Source organism: Panulirus ornatus, chromosome 37 (assembly GCF_036320965.1).
Source record: "Panulirus ornatus isolate Po-2019 chromosome 37, ASM3632096v1, whole genome shotgun sequence".
Classification (NCBI taxonomy): domain Eukaryota; kingdom Metazoa; phylum Arthropoda; class Malacostraca; order Decapoda; family Palinuridae; genus Panulirus; species Panulirus ornatus.
The window spans coordinates 8,755,648-8,779,735 of NC_092260.1; the positions used below are offsets into that span (position 1 = coordinate 8,755,648).

Consider the following 24,088-nt stretch of genomic DNA (forward strand, 5'->3'; position numbering starts at 1 on the left):
TCCCAATCATCAGTGTTTTTTCAGCTTACAAATCCAAAAGCTCTTCACCATTTCTATTTACATCTCTGAACACCCCATGCACACCAATGATACCCTCAACTGCCACATTACTCACCTTTACATTTAAATCACCCTTCACTGTGACCTGGTCTCGTGCATCAAAGCTGCTAACACACCAACTCAGCTGCTCCCAAAACAATTGCCTCTCATGTTCTTTCTTCTCGTGACTAGGTGCATAGGCACCAATACTCACCCCTCTCTCTCTCTCTCTCTTCATCCACTTTCAGTTTTACTTACATCAGTCTAGAATTTACTTTCTTACACTCAATCACATACTCCCACAACTCCTGTTTCAGGAGAAGTGGTACTTCTTCCTTAGCTCTTGTCATATCACCAACCCCTGACTTTACTCCCAAGACTTTCCCAAACCACTCTTCCCCATTACTCTTGAGCTTCATTTCACTCAGAACCAGAACATCCAGGTTCCTTTCCTCAAACATACTACCTGTCTCTCCTTTCTTCTCAACTTGGTTACATCCACACACATTCAGACATTCTAATCTGAGCCTTTGAGGAGGATTAGCACTCCCTGCTTGACTCCTTCTGTTTCCATTTTTAGAAATTTAAATATAAGGAAGGAAGGGTCTCCATCCCCCCTTTCAGTTGCCTTCTATGACATGCAGGGAATACATGGGAATTAATCTTTCTCTCCTATTTTTGGATGTAAATGTGCAGTGGGGTAACTGTTGGATGTGTGTTCACTATCCTTTATAGGGAAGGGTGAAGATTTGTAGAGGTTTTTGAAAAAGAGGAAACAGTGTCAAAGAAAAGAGAGTGGTAAGAAAATACGAGCTTGTAAGGAGACTTGTGTGAAGAAACACCAGCAGAGATTGAGTGTAGAATGGCAAAAGATGAGAGTAAATGAAGTGTGGGGAGTGGCTGAGGTGTGGGATGTATTTAGGGAAGCAGTGATGGCATGTGTCATGCAAAAGGTGGGAGGACAGATTAGAAAGGGTAAAATGGTGATATGAGAGAGGTGTTTGGGTGGTATTTACAGGGAACGAGTGTAAATGATTGGGAGGTGTATAAGTTGGAAGGTGCAGGGGTTGAAAAAGAGGGCAAATGAGAGTTTGGGTGAGAGCATATATGTAAACTTTAGGGAGAATAAAAAGATGTTTTGGAAGAAGGTAAATAATATTTGAAGGACAAGAGAACAAATGGGAACAAAGGTGAATGAAGCAAAAGGGGATGTGATAACAGGTAGTGATAAAGTGAGGAGATGGAGTGAGTATTTGGAAGGATTGTTAAATGTGTTTGATGACAGAGTGGCTTATGTAGGGTATTTTGGTCGGGGTGTATGTGAAGTGGTAGAGTCATGGAGAGTGGTTTGGTGAAGAGAGAAAAGGTGGTGAAAGCCTTGCAGAAGATGAAATGTAGCAGAAGTGGATGGTATTGCTGATATTGCAGTTGTATTCATTAAGAATGAGAATGATTGTGTTGTTAATTGGTTGGTATGGATATTCATTGTATGTATGGATCATGATGAGTTGCCTGAGGATTGGTGGAATGCATGTTTAATGCCAGTTTTTGTAAAGGCAAAGGAGATAAAGGTGAGTGTTGAAACTCCAAAGATGTAAGTTTGTTGAATATACTTGGGAAGTTGTATGAGAGGGTACTGATTGAGACGATGAAGGCATGTATACAGTATCAGACTGGGGAGGAGCAGTGTGGTTTCAGAAGTTGCAGAGGATGTGTGGATAAGGTATGTGCTTAAAAGAATGTGTGAGAGAAGTATTTAGAGAAACAGTTGGATTTGTATGTGATATTTATGGATCAAGATAAGGCATATGATAGAGTTCATAGAGATGCTTTGTGTAAAATCTTTAAAATATGTAGTATAGATGGTAAGCTGTTAGAAGCAGTGAGATGTTTTTCAAGGTTATAAGGCTTGTGTTCAAGTAGGAAGGAAGGAGAGTGAATGGCATTGAAAGTTGGTCTGTGGCAGGGATGTGTGTTGTCATCAAGGTTGTTTCATTTTTTATGGATGGGGTGGTAAGGGAGGCAAATGTTAAGAGTCTTGTAGAGAGGAGCGAGTATGCAGTCTGTGTGGGGGTGAGAGGGCCTGGGATATGAGTCACTTGTTATTTGCTGATGATACAACATTGGCAGCAGATTCGAGTGAGAAACTGCAGAAGTTGTTGACTGAATTTGGAAGAGTGTGTGCAATGAGAAAGTTAAGAGTAGATGTGAACAGAACAAGGTTATTAGGTTCAACAGGGTCGAGGAACAAGTTAGTTGGGATGTAAGTTTGAATGGAGAAAAATTGGAGGGAATGAAATACTTTAGATGTCTGGAGTAGACATGGCAGCGAATGGAACCATGAAAGCAGAAGTGAGTCATATGGTGAGGGAGGGGGTGAAGGTTCCAGGAGTGCTGAAGAATGAGTGGAAAGGGCAAAAATGGGTATGTATATATAGGTATGTATATGTGCACGTGGGCGTTTATGTATATACATATATTTATGGGTGGGTGGGCCATTCTTTCGTCTGTTTCCTTGTGCTACCTCGCCATCGTGGGAGACAGCAACAGAGTATAATAAAAAAAAATAAATGAAGGAATAGTAGTTCCAACAATATTATGTGGATGCAAGGCATGGACTATTGATAGGCTTGTGCAGAGGAGGGTGGATGTGTTGGAATTGAAATTTTTGAGGACAAAATGTGGTGTGAGATGGATTGATCGAGTAAGTAATGAATGGATAAGAGAGATGTGTGGTTATTAAAGAGTATGATTGAGATAACAGAAGATGTGTGTGTTGAAATGATTTGGACATATAGAGACAATGAGAGAGGAAAAGTTGACAAAGAGGAGACATATATGTCAGAAGTGGAGGGAACAAGAAGAACAGGAGACCAAATTGGAGATGGGAGTATGGAGTGAAAAGATTTTGTGCAATCAGGGCCTGAATATGCTGGAGGGTGAAAGGTGTGCACAGGATAGAGTGAATTAGAGCAGTGTGATATACTGGGGTCAAAGTGCTGTCAATGGACTGAACCAAGGCATGTGGAATGTCTGGAGTAAACCTTAAGTTCTGTGGGACCTGAATGTGGAGAGGGAACTGTGATTTAGGTGCATTACACTTAACATGCCTGGTTCAGTGTCCTTTGACAGCCCATTGATCCCTGTAAACCACTTTGTTCCAGTTTGCTATCCTGTGCTGACCTTCCACTCTGTCAGATTTTTTTCCACTCCATCCTGCCATCTCCAATTTTGTCTCCCCCTTTTCCTTTTCCTCTCCACTTCAGACACCTGACACGTACATCCTCAATGTCAACCTCTCCTCATTCAATCTGTCCCCTTGTCCAAATCATTTAAGGTCTCTCAGCCTTACTTTTTATTGCCACAGCTCTCTCTTGGCCTATTGTTACTTGATCTAACCATCTAACACTACATATTGTCTTCAGACTTTCTATTTCCATTGCATCCATCCTCATCAATAGCTCATGCCTTGCTTCCATACAACATCTTTGAGACTATCATACCTTCTGACATTGCCAGTTTTGCCCTCTCAGATAATGACCTCTCTTTGCACACATTGTTTAATGTTGGACTCTAACCTTTTACCCCCTTATATGACCTACTCTATGACTTACTTCCACTTCCATTGTTCTGTTGGCTGTCATGTCCATTCCCACATATCTAAAACTCTCCACTTTGTCCAAATGTGTCTTTTTATTCTTTTCTTTAATATCTTTTCACTGTTTCCAGCATTAGGGAGGTTGCGCATCCACTCTTTAGCCGTAATATATAATACACCAAAATCAGAGCCCCCTGTTGACAACTGGGCTTCACCTTTCTATGGTTTCCCCAAACAGCTTCATATGCCTTAGTTCAGCCCATTTACAGCACATCACCCGTATATAACACATTGCTCCAATTTGAAATATCTCTTGCATGCTTCACACCCTCTTGCATTTTCAGACCCCAGCCACTCAAAGCATTTCTCACTTCATCCTTCTATCTCCTCCTTGGTTTCTCCCAATTCCTTGTTCCTCCACTTCTTACATTTATACTCTTTCCATATGTCCAAACCATTTTAACACACCCCATCATCTCGTTCATACATACTCCATTTACTACCCCACCTCTTGTTTATCCAGTCATTCCATACCAGGACCTTAGTCCCCTCACTTAACTGATGACTCTTCAGCTTCCATAGTTTCATTCAATGCCATATGCACTTTAAGGTATAAAAAACATTCACCTCTTTCAGGTTCTCTCTATTCAAACTCACATGCCAACCAGTGTATTTTTCTCAACTGCTGAACCTGACAGTCTTGCTTTTACTAACATTTCAGCGATGGGAATGAATAAAGGCAGACAGTATGAATTATGTACATGTGTATATATGTATATGTCTGTGTGTGTATATATATGTGTACATTGAGATGTATAGGTATGTATAATTGCGTGTGTGGACGTGTATGTATATACATGTGTATGTGGGTGGGTTGGAGAACAAGTATGGAGGGAAAAAATATGTATATATAGGTGTTATTGGACACTGCCTGTTTAAGGATACACCATGAGGATAAGTCACCTTTGGTGATGCTGTATTACAGGTACACCACTGATTTTCCAGCAACTGATAGTTCGTTACCTCCTTTAGTCCGGACAAAATTACATGAGGGAGCTTGAAATTATTGCGGCCACTAGAGTAGTTTACTCGGTGGCCACAGATGGCGTTGTGTGTAGGGCATGCTTATTTACATTCTTTACACTGCAGTTGGTGGTGATGATACTGCAATTCTGAGAGATTCTTAGCTTATTTTGCTTAAATTCAACCCTAGCTATGGCTTCTAAGACATATGAGTGTCAGTCGTGGTGTCAAACATAAACACCAGTCCATATCAATCCAAGATAAAGTAGAACTGTTAAGAAAACCGGACTGTGGTGTTTCGGTGCGTAAGCTCTGTGACATCTACAGTATTGGTTCATCAACTGACTATGATATAAAGAAGCAAAGGGAGAAAATAATGAAATTTTATGCTGACAGCGATTCCAAGAAGCAAATGACGATAAGAAAAACTATGAAAGAGGGTAAGAGTACTGAGCATGATCGAGTGATGATTGAATGGTTTCGACAGCATCAGAGTGATGGAGTGGACATGTCAGGTAGCATGATAATGGACCAGGCTAAGTTGTTCCATAAAGAACTTAAATTACAACATGAGTGTGACTTTAGTGAAGGATGGATTCAAAGATTCAAGAAGCATCATTGAATTTTCATGAATAAAGTGTGCGGAGAAAAGCATTCTGCAAACCACAAAGGAGCTGCCGAGTATGTGAACGAATTTGTGAAACTCATAGCTGACGAGCACCTCAGTCCTGAGCAGGTGTATAATGTATTTCATTAATTCATTTATTATTATTATTTTTCTTTGTCACTGTCTCTCGTGTTTGCGAGGTAGCGCAAGGAAACAGACGAAAGAAATGGCCCAACCCACCCCCATACACATGTATATACATACACGTCCACACATGCAAATATACATACCCATACATCTCAATGTACACATATATATACACACACACAGACACATACATATATACACATGCACACAATTCACACTCTCTACCTTTATTCATTGCCATCGCCACCTCACCACACATGAAATAACAACCCCCCCCCCTCATGTGCGTGAGGTAGCGCTAGGAAAAGACAACAAAGGCCACATTCGTTCACACTCAGTCTCTAGCTGTCATGTAATAATGCACTGAAACATAGCTCCCTTTCCACATCCAGGCCCCACAGAACTTTCCATGGTTTACCCCAGACGCTTCACATGCCCTGGTTCAATCCATTGACAGCACATCGACCCCGTTATACCACATCGTTCCAATTCACTCTATTCCTTGCATGCCTTTCACCCTCCTGCATGTTCAGGCCCCGATCACTCAAAATCTTTTTCACTCCATCTTTCCACCTCCAATTTGGTCTCCCACTTCTCCTCATTCCCTCCATCTCTGACATATATCCTCATAGTCAATCTTTCCTCACTCATTCTCTCCATGTGCCCAAACCATTTCAAAACACCCTCTTCTGTTCTCTCAACCACACTCTTTTTATTACCACACATCTCTCTTACCCTATTACTACTTACTCGATCAAACCACCTCACACCACATATTGTCCTCAAACCTCTCATTTCCAACACATCCACCCTCCTGCGCACAACTCTATCCATAGCACACGCCTCGCAACCATATAACATTGTTGGAGCCACTATTCCTCCAAACACATCCATTTTTGCTCTCCCAGATAATGTTCTCTCCTTCCACAAATTCTTCAAGGCTCCCAGAACCTTCACCCCCTCCCCCACCCTGTGGCTCACTTCCGCTTCCATGGTGTCATCCGCTGCTAAATCCACTCTCAGATATCTAAAACACATCGCTTCATCCATTTATTCTCCATTCAAACTTACCTCCCAATTGACTTGACCCTCAACCCTACTGTACGTAATAACCTTGCTCTTATTCACATTTACTCTCAGCTTTCTTCATTCCCACACTTTACCAAACTCAGTCACCAACTTCTGCCGTTTCTCACCTGAATCAGCCACCTGCGCTGTATCATTAGCAAGCAACAACTGACTCACTTTCCAAGCCCTATCATTCACAACAGACTGCATACTTGCCCCTCTCACCAAAACTCTTGCATTCACCTCCCTAACAACCCCATCCATAAACAAATTAAACAACCATGGAGACATCACACATTCCTGCCGCAAACCGACATTCAATGGGAACCAATCACTTTCCTCTCTTCTTACACGTACACAAGCCATACATCCTTGATAAAAACTTCAGTGCTTCAGCAACTTGCCCCCCACAACATATACTTTTAATACGTTCCACAGAGCATCTTTATCAATTCTGTCATGTGCCTTCTCCGCATCCATAAATGCTACATACAAATCCATTTGTTTTTCTAAGTATTTCTCGCATACATTCTTCAAAGCAAACACCTGATCCACACATCCTCTACCACTTCAGAAACCACACTGCTCTTCCCCAATCTGATGCCCTGTACATGCCTTTACCCTCTCAATCAATACCCTCCCATATAATTTCCCAGGAATACTCAAAAAACTTATACCTTTGTAATTTGAACACTCACCTTTATCACCTTTGCCTTTGTACAGTGGCACTATGCATGCATTCTGCCGATCTTCAGGCATTTCCTCATTAACCATATGTTCATTGAATATCCTCACCAACCAGTCAACAACACAGTCACCCCCATTTTTTTAATAAATTCCACTGCAATACCATCCAAACCCGCTGCCTTGCCGGCTCTCATCTTCCGCAGAGCTTTCACTACCTCGTCTCTGTTTACAAAACAATTCTCCGACTCTCTCACTTTGCACACCACCTCAACCAAAACACCCTATATCTGCCACTGTATCATCAAACACATTCAACAAACCTTCAAAGTACTCACTCCATCTCCTTCTCACTTCACCACTACTTGTTGTTACCTCTCTATTAGCCCCCTTCATTGATGTTCCCATTTGTTGTCTTGTCTTACGCACTCTGTTTACCTCCTTCCAAAACATCTTTTTATTCTCCCTAAAATTTAATGATTCTCACTACAAGTGTCATTTGTCCTCTTTTTCACTTCTTGCACCTTTCCCTTGCCCTCCTGCCTCGTTCTTTTATACATCTCCCAGTCATTTGCACTATTTCTCAGCAAAAATCATGCAAATGCCTCTCTCTTCTTTTTCACTAACAGTCTTACTTCTTCATCCCACTGCTCACTACCTTTTCTAGTCTGCCTACCTTGCACCTTTCTCATGCCACAAGCATCTTTTTTGCAAGCCATCACTACCCTTACTTCATTTGCTCTCAACTTTTTCCATTCTGCAATCAATCTTCATGGTACTTAAGTCTCTTTTTCAAGCTCACTTACTCTCACCACTCTTTTCACCCCAACATTTTCTCTTCTTTTCTGAAAACCTCAACAAATCTTCACCTTTGCCTCCACAAGATAATGATCAGACATACCTCCGGTTGCCCCTCACAGCACATTTTCATCCAAAAGTCTCTCTTTCATGTGCCTATCAATTAACACATAATCCAGTTATGCTCTCTGCCATCTCCCCTACTTACATAGGTATACTTGTATATATCTCACTTTTTAAAAGAGGTATTCCCAATCACTGGTCCTTTTCTAGCACACAAGTCTACAAGCTCTTCACCATTTCCTTTTACAACACTGAACACCCCATGTACACCAGTTATATACTCAACTGCCACATTACTCACCTTTGCATTCAAATCACCCATCACTATGACCCAGTCTCGTACGTTAAAGCTGCTACCACACATTCACTCAGCTGCTCCCAAAACACTTGCCTCTCATGATCTTTCTTCTCATGCCCAGGTGCATAGGAACCAATAATCACCCATCTTTCTCCATCCACTTTCAGTTTTACCGATATCAGTTTAGAGTTTACTTTCGTACACTCTATCACATACTCCCACAACTCCAGCTACAGGAGTAGTGTTACTCCTTCCTTTGCTCTTGTCCTCTCACCAACCCTTGACTTTACCCCTAAAACATTCTCAAACCACTCACCCCCCTTACCCTTGCACTTTGTTTCACTCAGAGCCAAAACATCCAGGTTCATTTCCTCAAACATACTACCTCTCTCTCCCTTTTTCTCATCTTGGTTACATCCACACACATTTAGACACCCCAATCTGAGCCTTCGAGGAGGATCAGCACTCCACACGACTCCTTTTGTTTCCCCTTTTAGAAAGTTGGAGTACAAGTTAAGATACATACGTATGCATTTCAATGTATACATACATATACATACGCAGACATACACATATATATATATATATATATATATATATATATTTTTTTTTTTTTTATTATACTTTGTCGCTGTCTCCCGCGTTTGCGAGGTAGCGCAAGGAAACAGACGAAAGAAATGGCCCAACCCCCCCCATACACATGTATATACATACGTCCACACACGCAAATATACATACCTACACAGCTTTCCATGGTTTACCCCAGACGCTTCACATGCCTTGCTTCAATCCACTGACAGCACGTCAACCCCGGTATACCACATCGCTCCAATTCACTCTATTCCTTGCCCTCCTTTCACCCTCCTGCATGTTCAGGCCCCGATCACACAAAATCTTTTTCACTCCATCTTTCCACCTCCAATTTGGTCTCCTTCTTCTCCTTGTTCCCTCCACCTCCTACACATATATCCTCTTGGTCAATCTTTCCTCACTCATCCTCTCCATGTGCCCTAACCACTTCAAAACACCCTCTTCTGCTCTCTCAACCACGCTCTTTTTATTTCCACACATCTCTCTTACGCTTACGTTACTCACTCGATCAAACCACCTCACACCACACATTGTCCTCAAACATCTCATTTCCAGCACATCCATCCTCCTGCGCACGACTCTATCCATAGCCCACACCTCGCAACCATACAACATTGTTGGAACCACTATTCCTTCAAACATACCCATTTTTGCTTTCGGAGATAATGTTCTGGACTTCCACACATTCTTCAAGGCCCCCAGGATTTTCGCCCCCTCCCCCACCCTATGATCCACTTCCGCTTCCATGGTTCCATCCGCTGCCAGATCCACTCCCAGATATCTAAAACACTTCACTTCCACCAGTTTTTCTCCATTCAAACTCACCTCCCATTTGACTTGACCCTCAACCCTACTGTACCTAATAACCTTGCTCTTATTCACATTTACTCTTAACTTTCTTCTTCCACACACTTTTCCAAACTCAGTCACCAGCTTCTGCAGTTTCTCACATGAATCAGCCACCAGCGCTGTATCATCAGCGAACAACAGCTGACTCACTTCCCAAGCTCTCTCATCCCCAACAGACTTCATACTTGCCCCTCTTTCCAGGACTCTTGCATTTACCTCCCTAACAACCCCATCCATAAACAAATTAAACAACCATGGAGACATCACACACCCCTGCCGCAAACCTACATTCACTGAGAACCAATCACTTTCCTCTCTTCCTACACGTACACATGCCTTACATCCTCGATAAAACTTTTCACTGCTTCTAACAACTTGCCTCCCACACCATATATTCTTAATACCTTCCACAGAGCATCTCTATCAACTCTATCATATGCCTTCTCCAGATCCATAAATGCTACATACAAATCCATTTGCTTTTCTAAGTATTTCTCACATACATTCTTCAAAGCAAACACCTGATCCACACATCCTCTACCACTTCTGAAACCACACTGCTCTTCCCCAATCTGATGCTCTGTACATGCCTTCACCCTCTCAATCAATACCCTCCCATATAATTTACCAGGAATACTCAACAAACTTATACCTCTGTAATTTGAGCACTCACTCATATCCCCTTTGCCTTTGTACAATGGCACTATGCACGCATTCCGCCAATCCTCAGGCACCTCACCATGATTCATACATACATTAAATAACCTTACCAACCAGTCAACAATACAGTCACCCCCTTTTTTAATAAATTCCACTGCAATACCATCCAAACCTGCTGCCTTGCCGGCTTTCATCTTCCGCAAAGCTTTCACTACCTCTTCTCTGTTTACCAAATCATTTTCCCTAACCCTCTCACTTTGCACACCACCTCGACCAAAACACCCTATATCTGCCACTCTATCATCAAACACATTCAACAAACCTTCAAAATACTCACTCCATCTCCTTCTCACATCACCACTACTTGTTATCACCTCCCCATTTGCGCCCTTCACTGAAGTTTCCATTTGCTCCCTTGTCTTACGCACTTTATTTACCTCCTTCCAGAACATGTTTTTATTCTCCCTAAAATTTAATGATACTCTCTCACCCCAACTCTCCTTTGCCCTTTTTTTCACCTCTTGCACCTTTCTCTTGACCTCCTGTCTCTTTCTTTTATACATCTCCCACTCAATTGCATTTTTTCCCTGCAAAAATCGTCCAAATGCCTCTCTCTTCTCTTTCACTAATACTCTTACTTCTTCATCCCACCACTCACTACCCTTTCTAATCAACCCACCTCCCACTCTTCTCATGCCACAAGCATCTTTTGCGCAATCCATCACTGATTCCCTAAATACATCCCATTCCTCCCCCACTCCCCTTACTTCCATTGTTCTCACCTTTTTCCATTCTGTACTCAGTCTCTCCTGGTACTTCCTCACACAGGTCTCCTTCTCAAGCTCACTTACTCTCACCACCCTCTTCACCCCAACATTCACTCTTCTTTTCTGAAAACCCATACAAATCTTCACCTTAGCCTCCACAAGATAATGATCAGACATCCCTCCAGTTGCACCTCTCAGCACATTAACATCCAAAAGTCTCTCTTTCGCACGCCTGTCAATTAACACGTAATCCAATAACGCTCTCTGGCCATCTCTCCTACTTACATAAGTATACTTATGTATATCTCGCTTTTTAAACCAGGTATTCCCAATCATCAGTCCTTTTTCAGCACATAAATCTACAAGCTCTTCACCATTTCCATTTACAACACTGAACACCCCATGTATACCAATTATTCCCTCAACTGCCACATTACTCACCTTTGCATTCAAATCACCCATCACTATGACCCGGTCTCTTGCATCAAAACCACTAACACACTCATTCAGCTGCTCCCAAAACACTTGCCTCTCTTGATCTTTCTTCTCATGCCCAGGTGCATATGCACCAATAATCACCCACCTCTCTCCATCAACTTTCAGTTTTACCCATATTAATCGAGAATTTACTTTCTTACACTCTATCACATATATATATATTTTTTTTTTTTTTTTTTTTTTTTTTTTTTTTTATACTTTGTCGCTGTCTCCCGCGTTTGCGAGGTAGCGCAAGGAAACAGACGAAAGAAATGGCCCAACCCCCCCCCCCCCATACACATGTACATACACACGTCCACACACGCAAATATACATACCTACACAGCTTTCCATGGTTTACCCCAGACGCTTCACATGCCTTGCTTCAATCCACTGACAGCACGTCAACCCCTGTATACCACATGACTCCAATTCACTCTATTTCTTGCCCTCCTTTCACCCTCCTGCATGTTCAGGCCCCGATCACACAAAATCTTTTTCACTCCATCTTTCCACCTCCAATTTGGTCTCCCTCTTCTCCTCGTTCCCTCCACCTCCGACACATATATCCTCTTGGTCAATCTCTCCTCACTCATTCTCTCCATGTGCCCAAACCATTTCAAAACACCCTCTTCTGCTCTCTCAACCACGCTCTTTTTATTTCCACACCTCTCTCTTACCCTTACGTTACTTACTCGATCAAACCACCTCACACCACACATTGTCCTCAAACATCTCATTTCCAGCACATCCATCCTCCTGCGCACATCTCTATCCATAGCCCACGCCTCGCAACCATACAACATTGTTGGAACCACTATTCCCTCAAACATACCCATTTTTGCTTTCCGAGATAATGTTCTCGACTTCCACACATTTTTCAAGGCTCCCAAAATTTTCGCCCCCTCCCCCACCCTATGATCCACTTCCGCTTCCATGGTTCCATCCGCTGACAGATCCACTCCCAGATATCTAAAACACTTCACTTCCTCCAGTTTTTCTCCATTCAAACTCACCTCCCAATTGACTTGACCCTCACCCCTACTGTACCTAATAACCTTGCTCTTATTCACATTTACTCTCAACTTTCTTCTTCCACACACTTTACCAAACTCAGTCACCAGCTTCTGCAGTTTCTCACATGAATCAGCCACCAGCGCTGTATCATCAGCGAACAACAACTGACTCACTTCCCAAGCTCTCTCATCCCCAACAGACTTCATACTTGCCCCTCTTTCCAGGACTCTTGCATTTACCTCCCTTACAACCCCATCCATAAACAAATTAAACAACCATGGAGACATCACACACCCCTGCCGCAAACCTACATTCACTGAGAACCAATCACTTTCCTCTCTTCCTACACGTACACATGCCTTACATCCTCGATAAAAACTTTTCACTGCTTCTAACAACTTGCCTCCCACACCATATATTCTTAATACCTTTTTTTTTTTATACTTTGTCGCTGTCTCCCGCGTTTGCGAGGTAGCGCAAGGAAACAGACGAAAGAAATGGCCCAACCCCCCCCCATACACATGTACATACACACGTCCACACACGCAAATATACATACCTACACAGCTTTCCATGGTTTACCCCAGACGCTTCACATGCCTTGATTCAATCCACTGACAGCACGTCAACCCCTGTATACCACATCGCTCCAATTCACTCTATTCCTTGCCCTCCTTTCACCCTCCTGCATGTTCAGGCCCCGATCACACAAAATCTTTTTCACTCCATCTTTCCACCTCCAATTTGGTCTCCCTCTTCTCCTCGTTCCCTCCACCTCCGACACATATATCCTCTTGGTCAATCTTTCCTCACTCATTCTCTCCATGTGCCCAAACCATTTCAAAACACCCTCTTCTGCTCTCTCAACCACGCTCTTTTTATTTCCACACATCTCTCTTACCCTTACGTTACTTACTCGATCAAACCACCTCACACCACACATTTTCCTCAAACATCTCATTTCCAGCACATCCATCCTCCTGCGCACATCTCTATCCATAGCCCACGCCTCGCAACCATACAACATTGTTGGAACCACTATTCCTTCAAACATACCCATTTTTGCTTTCCGAGATAATGTTCTCGACTTCCACACATTTTTCAAGGCTCCCAAAATTTTCGCCCCCTCCCCCACCCTATGATCCACTTCCGCTTCCATGGTTCCATCCGCTGACAGATCCACTCCCAGATATCTAAAACACTTCACTTCCTCCAGTTTTTCTCCATTCAAACTCACCTCCCAGTTGACTTGACCCTCACCCCTACTGTACCTAATAACCTTGCTCTTATTCACATTTACTCTTAACTTTCTTCTTCCACACACTTTACCAAACTCAGTCACCAGCTTCTGCAGTTTCTCACATGAATCAGCCACCAGCGCTGTATCATCAGCAAACAACAACTGACTCACTTCCCAAGCTCTCTCATCCCCAACAGACTTCATACTTGCCCCTCTTTCCAGGACTCTTGCATTTACCTCCCTAACAACCCCATCCATAAACAAATTCATATTTGCTGCCTTCATCCATTCCCCCTGCCACACACAAAATAGCACACACACGAAATAGCACACACACACACACATACACACACACACGCACACACACACACACCTTCAGTGAGATAGCACCAGGAAAAGACATAAAAGGCCACGTTTGTTCACACAGTCTTTAGCTGTCATGTGTAATGCACCAATACCACAGTTCCTTTTCCACATCCAGGCCCCTAAAACCTTTCCATGGTTTACCCCAGATGCTTCACATGACAGCACATCGACCACCTTATACCACATCGTTCCAATTCACTCCATTCCTTACATGCCTTTCACCCTCCTGTATGTTCAGGCCCCGATTGCTCAAAATTTTTATCACTCCATCCTTCCACCTCCAATTTGGTCTCCCACTTCTTCTTCCCTTCACCTCTGAGACATGTATCCTCTATGTCAATCCTCTCTCATTCATTCTTTCCATATGTCCAGGCCATATCAACACACCCTCTTCTCTCTCAACCACATTCTTTTTATTACCATGCATCTCTCTTACCCTTTCATTACTTACTTAGTCAAACCACCTCACACCACTTATTGTCCTCAAACATTTGATATCCAATACATCCACCCTCCTCTGCACAACCCTATCTATAGCCCATGCCTCACAACCATACCCATTTTTGCTATGCGAGATAACGTTCTTGCCTTCCACACATTCTTCAATGCTCAGAACCTTCACCCCTCCCCCACCCTGTGATTCACTTCCACTTCCATGGTTCCATCTGCTGCCAAGTCCTGTCCCAGATATCTAAAACACTTCACTTCCTCCATTTTTTCTCCATTTAGAATTACCTCCCAATTAACTTGTCCCTCAGTCCTTCTGAACCTAATAACCTTGCTCTTGTTCACATTTACTCTCGACTTTCTTCTTTCACACACTTTGCCAACCTCAGTTTCCAGCTTCTGCAGTTTCTCACCCAAATCAGCCACCAGTGCTGTATCATCAGCAAACAACGACTGACTCACTTCCCAAGTCCTCTCATCTACAACAGATTGCATACTTGCCCCTCTTTCCAAAACTCTTGCAATCACCTCCCTAACAACCCCATCCATAAACAAATTAAACAACCATGGAGACATCATGCACCCCTGCCGCAAAGCAACATTCACTGAGAACCAATCACTTTCCTCTCTTCCCACATGTACACATACCTTACATCCTTGATAAAAACCTTTCACTGCTTATAGCAGCCTACCTCCCACACCATAAACTCTTAAAACCTTACACGAAGCATCTCTATCAACCCTATCATATGCCTTCTCCAGATCCATAACTGCTACATACAAATCCATCTGTTTTTCTAAGTATTTTTTACATACATTCTTAAAAGCAAACACTTGATCCACACATCCTCTACCACTTCAGTCTGAAACCATACTGATGCTCTGTACATGCCTTCACCCTCTCAATCAATACCCTCCCGTATAATTTCCCAGGAATGCTCAACAAACTTATGCCTCTATAATTTGAACACTCACCTTTATCCCCTTTGCCTTTGTACAATGGCACTATGCATGCATTTAGCCAATCCTCAGGCACTTCACCATGATCCATACATACTTTGAATATCCGTACCAACCAATCAACAACACAGTCACCCCTTTTTTTTTTTTAATAAATTCCTCTGCAATACCATCCAAACCCACCGCCTTGCTGACTTTCATCTGTCACAAAGGTTTCACTACCTCTTCGCTGTTTGCCAAACCACTTTCCCTAACCCTCTCACTTTGCACACCACTTTGACCAAAACACCCTATATCTGCCACTCTATCATCAAACACATTCAAAAAACCTTCATAATACTTATTCCATCTCCTTATCACTTCATCACTACTTGTTATTACCTCCCCATTTGTCCCCTTCACCAGTGTTCTCATTTGTTCTCTTGTCTTACCTTACGCAATTTATTTAACCTCCTTTCAAAACATCTTTTTATTCTCCTGAGAATTTAATGATACTCTCTCACCCCAACTCTCATTTGCCCTCTTTTTCATCTCTTGCACCTTTCTTTTGACCTCCTGCCACTTTTTTTTATACATCGTCCAGTCATTTGCATTAGTTCTCTGCAAAAATCATGCAAATGCCTCTCTCTTCTCTTTCACTAACAATCTTGCTCCTTCATCCCAACATTCACTACTCTTTCTAATCTACCGACCTCCCACCATTGTCATGCTACATGCATCTTTTGCACAAGTCATCACTGCTTCACTAGATACATCTCATTCCTCCCCCACTACCCTTGTTTCATTTGCTCTCGTCTTGTGCCAGTCTACATTCAATCTCCTAGTACTTTCTCACACAAGTCTTCTTTCCAAGCTCTCTTACTCTCACCACTCTCTTCACGTGACCCAACATTCTCTCTTCTTTTCTGAAACCCTCTAAAAATCTTCACCTTCATCTCCACAAGATTGTGATCAGACATCCCCACAGCTGTCCCTTTCAGCACATTAGCATCCAAAAGTCTCTCTTTTACATGCCTATCAATTAACACAGACTCCAATAACACCCTCTGACCATCTCTCTTTTTAAACCAGGTATTCCTAGTCACCAGTCCTTTTTCAGCACACAAATGCACAAGCTCTTCACCATTTCCATTAAAACACTGAGCTCCTCATTTACACAAATTATACCCTCAACTGCCACATTATTCACCTTCACATTCAAATCACCCATCACTATAACCCAGTCTCATGCATCAAAGCTGCTAACACACTCACTTAGCTGCTCCCAAAACACTTTCTTCTTTTGACCAGGTGAGGCACCAATAATCACCCATCTCTCTCCATCCACTTTCAGTTTTATCCACATCAGTCTAGAATTTACTTTTGCACACTCTATCATATACTCCCACAACTCCTGCTTCAGGAGTAGTGCTACTCCCTCCTTTGCTCTTGTCCTCTTACCAACCCCAAGACATTCCCAAACCACTCTTCCCCTTTACCCTTGAGCTTTGTTTCACTCAGAGCCAAAACATCCAGGTTCCTTTCCTCAAACATACTCCCTATCTCTCCTTTTTTCTCATCTTGGTTACATCCACACACATTCAGACACCAGTCTTCTCTGCACTAAATTTTTATTGAGGTTTGTAAATTCCTTTCTCATAATTTTCTCAAAATACTCGAAGAATAACAGGGAAAAGTGAAATGACTTTGGTGAGAATACAAATTGGATCATAGTCATTTATGTGTACAAGCTCACTGCCAACTTTTGAGGTATGAATCCAGACATTTTGCCGGTGTTTTTCAGCTTTAAATCTAGATAATTTTGCTTTATGACAAAAACTTATCTTGAAAAATTTTGTCCTTTAAGGAAAAGAATACACTGTGATGTGATTTTTTTTTCTTTCAACGCGTCAGTTTGAAGCATTAGTGTCACCAAGGGTTTGAACCATATTTTCATATTTTGCTATTGCAAAATTTTGCTTTATGAAGCATCATATCCAGGGCCCCCAGTATTTCAGACAAGAATGTCTGAGGAAGGACTTATCGGTTGTATTCAGTAGAGCTGTTATGTTAGAAAGTGTGTGATGGCAGCTTAGATTTGAAGAAAATGTAAGGCATGTGTATGCCAAGGTGTTGTCATGAGATTCCTGTTAGCACCATGCTGTTGGTATCTCCGGGACTCTACCTACTTATGTTTACATTGTGAGTGAAAAATTACCTCTGGCTAGGATATATCATCACTAAATGAATGGGGACACTGCCTCAGTGATAAGCGTCTCACTCTAAAGAGGTCTGTTATTTCCTTACAGCCTTAAAGCAGCAAGAGTTTCATAAAAGGGGCCTTAGGGTTATCTGTCGTAATGATTTTTTCTCCTTCACTTTCTTCATGACCTTTTTCTTTCTTTTTCATAGATTTTTCTTTGGCTGCCAGTCGATAACTTTTACATGTGGTTTATTGTTTAAGAAGAGGTGTAAAATGAGGTTTTTCTTTTATTTGGTTACTTAATTTTATTTCTTGTATCAGGGAAAGGGTTTTGCCGAGAAAACTGCCATGTGTGGTCGACTTGTGTGTGACTTGAAAATATCCTCCAAAGAACTAATCAGAGCCAAAAGCTATGAGCTTGGAGCACTGGTTTCTCAAGTCCTTCGTATACCTGAGGGCCAGTGTAAGACATTGACTGCAGAAGAGATCAAACAGATGTATGGGTAAGTGTTTCTTTACGGTAGAGAAGGTCGAACAGATGTATGGGTAAGTTTTTCTTTTCAGTAAAAAGAAATCTAGATGATTATCAGTTTATTATTCAATCTGTTTTTGATATTTTGAAATATAAAAGTGGAGGATTTTCTTTGATGTGAGATTTTGCTTTGTAATAAAGATTGATTTTGTCAAGAAATTTTATCATGATACACCTTTACAGATCATCATCAAGTTTACTCCAACTTGTTTCCCTAACCATGCAAGATACCCTGTATGTACTCAGGTTAATGTGCGAGTTGAATGTACTTCCTTTGGCACTGCAGATAACAAATATTGCTGGTAAGGCACTTTTTTTAAGTCTGTCAGTACTTAACCTGTATATGAAGGTAGAAGGGAAGAGAGAAAGACATTCACCTGATTGTGCAAGATACTTTGTACTTAGTTTGTTCTGGGAGTTGAATGCGTTGTTTTTAATACTGCAAGTAAAACACTTATTCTCATTCTGTATCTGTGAAGCTTTCTGCTGAGTTTAGAACACAATTGAGGTAATTCTGTATCTAAAATAATGACTGTGTGTGACGAAGATGAAGCAGTCGTGAAAATGAAGATTTCATTGCACCTTAATCTTCAGATATCTGGTTTCATGTTACAGTGTTTTGTAGATATGTGGTTGATTAAAGAACACCAAACCTCAAAATACATGGACATTGCTTCAGTTATGTGTAAGAACAGTACATGGGCTGTGACATAGTGACTTTTCAGAATTATTTTCTTCTGTTATTTATCACATTCATTGGTTTTTCTTGTATGATTATTTGGTTCCTAGTGATTTTTTTTTCTTAACACTTAGAATTAGCGTAATGCATCAGTGCATTACATATGTCAGCTAGAGAACAGATGTGAGCAAATGAAGCCTCTTCATGTATTCCCTTTGATACCTGGGTGACACAGGAAGTAGTGAACAACTATGAAAGATAGAAAAAAAGAATTACTGTGTGTATGTGATTTGGTCAGGGGAGCCATGGGAGAAAGAGTGTGTGGGGCCTGGTTTTGGATACTGTGCTCTTATTTTGTAGGACCTCTTTTAAGAGGCTTTTATAGCCCAAGGCTGTGTTCTATCCTGTAGCAGGGTCATATGGACTCCTTTGTGGTGATAAGTTCCTTGACGAGACTTTTTTTTAAAGGTTATGGTGTAACCTCATACAGTTAACTGATGTGGGATCTTTTGTATGTGGAAACATGAGGTAGAGAGTCATGTCAAGTGGTTTGGTAAAGAGAAAAGAGAGGGGGAAAGCCATGTGTAAGGTGAAGTGCAGCAAAGTGGCTAGAGTGGTTGGTACTGCAGGTAAATTTCTTAAGAAAAGGGGGATTGTACTGTTGATTGTTGTGTTAGGATTTTCAATGTCAGTATGGCTCTTGATAAGGTGTCTGAGGATTGGTAGAATGCCTGTATTGTACTACTATGTAAAGGCCAGGGGGACAAAAGTGAATGATCAACTTACAGAAGCATAATTTTGTCAAGTATACCTGGTAAGTTGTACAAGAGATTGGTGATTGAGAAGTTGGAGGCATGCACAGAGCTTCAGATGAGGGAGGAACAACATGGCCACAGGAGTTGTAATGAATGTGTGGATCAGGTCTTTGCTTTGAAGAATATGTGCATGAAGTACTTAGAGAAAGAAGGACTTGTATGTGGCATTTATGGATCTGCAGAAAGTGTATGACAGGGTTGATTGAGTTGCTTTGTGGAAGTTGTTATGAATAAGTGACTTGGGAGGGAAGCTGCTAGAAGCAATAAAGAGTTTCATCAAGAAAGGAAGGCAAGTGTGCATGTAGGAAGGCAAGATGTTTAGTGGTCTCAGGGGAAGATGTGTATGGCTGGGAATTGTGTCACCATGGCTGTTTAATTTGTTTATGGGTGGGATGATGAGGGAGGTGAATGCAGGTCTTACAGAGAGGAGTGGTTATGCTGTCTGTTAGGGTTGGGGCAAGCTTGGGAAGTTAGTCATTTGCTGTTTGTTGATGATAAGTTGCTGGTGGCAGATTCAAATGAAAAACTGCTGAAGCTTGTGTCTTGAGTTTATGAGTGTGTGTGAAATGAACCTGTTGAGAATAAATGTACAGGAAAACAAGGCTGTTAGGTTTAGCACTGAAGGGTGGTTAGGTGGAGTGTGAGTTTTAATGGAAGGAACCTTGAGGAAATAGGGTGGTTTAGGTACCTGTAAGTGCAAGTAACAGTGAATGGAACCATGGAAGCTGATATTACACATCTGAATGCAATTTGGAGGAATGACATCACAGAATTCATAGTGATACTCAAACAAGAATTCAGGAAAGTCTTGCACGAGAACCAACAAAACACGTTCCCTTATAAAGAACATTGAGAGGTTTGGCAAGCTCAGCATTTCTTAAAAATGGTGCTAAGAATTTAAAAAGATCTGTTAATAACATGGAGTACATAGACCATCCTTTCTGTTGTGGTGTGATAGCCAACATATGTCCTGTGAACACCCGGTGATTAAAAATCTCCAACCAAGCATAGGGTGGGTAAGTGGTCAAACATCCTGGACATACTAAGAAGGTTGTGGAAGAGTGGTCATTGCAGATAAGGACAAAGATGTGCATGTTTGATGATATGTTAGTCTGGATTGTATTGTGTGGATGTGAGGTATGAGCTATAGATGAGGATGAAGAGAAGAGGGTGGATGAGTTGGAAATGAAAGGCATGAGGATGCTGTATGGTGTGGGAGGGTTGATCAACGAAGGAATGATAGGGTACCTACCTATGATAAGGTGCTGCCAGAATGGTAGGGTTAATGCTTTAGACTCACCACTTGACTTTTATGTTGATTAATGACATTTCTCTTGACTGCCTTGCTTCTTCCCCTCACTTGCCTTAATTTGTTGTTTTCTGTTATTTTTTTCAGCAGCTACTCCTCTGACATAGTTGTTTGTTCTAGGCTCATCTGGTATTGTCTTCCACTATGAATCTACTCTTCTTTTAAATGTGTCTGTGGGAACTCCATTTATATTTCTGATATCACCCAGTATCACATTAGATAATTGTTCCAACTTCCTTGCAGGACATTCACTTACCTTTGCCTTATGCATTTTTGGCATGTTTATGGGAAGTACTCGTGATGTTATGATTCTTTATCATCCTTATTTGGTTGCTTTCAGGTTCAGAACATTGTTCATTATACCCTCTATTTGTTGCCAGAAATACATTGTATATTATCTCTCCCTGCAGTGTTCTTTTTATTGTTCATGGTAGTTCATATGCTCTATTTTCTTCATCTAACTTGTGAAATGTTTCAGTTATCTCTATCTTTTTTAATCCATTATGTGTTACTGGTAACTATACAACAGCAGTATTCAAGTTTGCTTCTTATACATACATGAAACATATTGATCTCAATATGATTCCACTCATTATTTTTTTTTTAGCATGTTCCTAGAATTCAAGTTTTCACTAATATCTGATGTTAGCTTCAATCTCTGTTTCAGTCTTTTCTGTATGAAGGTACTATAATAGCATTAGCTGATCCATGAATAATATGTTCTAATGTTTTTTGTTAAATTCCATTAAGTTCTCATCTGCCACTCTATAGATATTATCCAGGTTGCTTTGAAGTTTTCTTGAACTTCCATGCTTTCCACTACTGTACGTAATTACTCTCTTGCCATCTGCAAAACATCGGACTACCCTTGCTCATACTTCCTTATCTATGTCTGAGATTATGATTACATATAATGTTGTGGCTAGAACTGTTCCCAGACAGTATAACTTCTTCTTCAGATGTGTTTCCATTTACAACTACTTTAAATGTTTCTTTAATAACCTCCTTCCAAAACATCACTAAAGTTGCTGATGCTCACTCAACCCAACTCTTATTTGCCCTCTTTTTTTTTGGCCCTTGCACCTTCCTCTTAACCTCCTGTGTACATCTTCTAATCACTTGCATCCTTCCCTGCAAGTATTGCCCATACACCTCTCTTTCCTCTTTCACTAGCAAATAATCTTTCTCCCACCACTCATCGCTCTCTTGCTTGTCCGGCTCCCACTTAATGCATGCCACACATATCTCGCACATGTAAGCATTGCTTCCCTAAATACCTCCCATCCTTCACCTATCCTGGTGTATCTTCTAACAAGGTTCATTTCCAAGCTCACTCACTTTCACAACCCTCTTCCTATCCATGTCATTTCCTTCTTTCGTGAGGTCTTTACAAACTTTCACCCTTACTTCCGCTAAATAAAGTAATAATCAACACTCCCACTGTCTGGCATTATTAGATTATGTACTGATTGATAGGTGTTCAAAAGAGAGACTCATGGATTTTAATGTATTGATAAGGGCAGCTAGTTTTGTACCTAATCATTACTTGGAAGAAGTAAGTGGGAAGATTTTTAGGAAGCTTAGGAAAAAAGGAAATGTGATGTTAGAGAGGTGGTTGGTGAAAGTAATTTATCTAGGAAAAAGAGCCTTTGGTGAAAAGATATCAGAAGAGATTTAGTATAGAATGGTAAAATGTGAAAATTAATTAAGCTAGGGATGTTTGTGAGGAATTGGAGGTATTCGATTTCTAACAGCCAACAACTTCTTTTGTTTTACTTTTTCTCCACTTTTCCCACTCCGACCGTACCAAAGCTGTATCTCCCGTAGATAAAGCAACTCTCCCTGGTTCTCGTTTTTCTTCAAACTACCTTGTATGACTCTAACATTCCTTCACCTCCTGATCCTCCTCTGACTAATTCTATGTCCCTCCTTGTAATCTCCTTGAATTGTCCAAAAAGTGCTACTCTGTCTGGACACAAGCAAGGCTTACAGACCTGATGGCATCCATCCCTGTGCACAGAAAAAGTGTGCTTCCAAGCTTGCACTTTTGCTTGCTTGTCTGTTCTGTTTAAAAACCAGACCGTTCCCTTCCTTTTGGAAGCATGCATTGGAACATCCCATCTCTAATAAGAGTGATCGTTCTAACCCCTCCAGCTATCATCATGTTGCTTTGACATCTACTGTTTTCAAAGTCTTTGAATACTTTCTTAACTCCTGTAGCCTCAGACATCTTGAATTTCACAGTCTTTTCTCTGATCACCAATATGGCTTCCATATGGCAAGATCTGTTGGTGATATCATTTCTTGGCTGACTGATGTCTAGTCATCATCCCTAAAAAACTTTGGGGAATCGTAAGTAGTTGCCCTTAATATATCCAAAGCTTTTAACAGATTGTGGCATCAGGGTCTCATCTCTAAGATCCCCTTTTTTGGCTTCCCTCCCTCACTTCGCTGATTTATATCTAGCTTCCCAGCTGTCTGATATATCTCTGTGGTTGTTGATGGATCAGCCTCTTCCCTTTTTATCAAGGATTTGTTTTCTTTTACAAATAACCAAATGCTCTCATATGCTTGCGACTCAGCACTGCATTCCTCCACATCCTCTACTCTCACTCAGTCTGTATCTTGTCTTGACACAACTTGCTAAGTAAACTCAGACTTGGAGAGGAATCTCAGGGGGTAGATGAAATCTGGTTAAGCATAATGCCTCCAAGAACCAGTTTCTGCCAATTTTTTTTAATTGAAAGTTCCTCACAGCTTTCCTCTCACCTTTGATGGATTTGTAATTCCACCTCTTGACTCTGTGAACATACTTGTTATTGATGTAACATCCACACTATCTTGGAAACCTTCACATTAAGGAAATAGCTGT

General features: G+C 41.3%; 1 protein-coding gene across 1 annotated transcript in view; it reads left to right on the plus strand.

Annotated features, from left to right (window-relative positions):
• Positions 1 to 24,088, plus strand: part of PolA1 (DNA polymerase alpha catalytic subunit) — a 436,605-nt gene that overhangs the window by 170,651 nt on the left and 241,866 nt on the right. The window contains exons 14-15 of the mRNA XM_071683772.1: positions 18,203 to 18,384; positions 18,597 to 18,715. Of these exons, the coding sequence (XP_071539873.1) occupies positions 18,203 to 18,384; positions 18,597 to 18,715 (301 nt within the window). The remainder of the gene's footprint in view (positions 1 to 18,202; positions 18,385 to 18,596; positions 18,716 to 24,088) is intronic.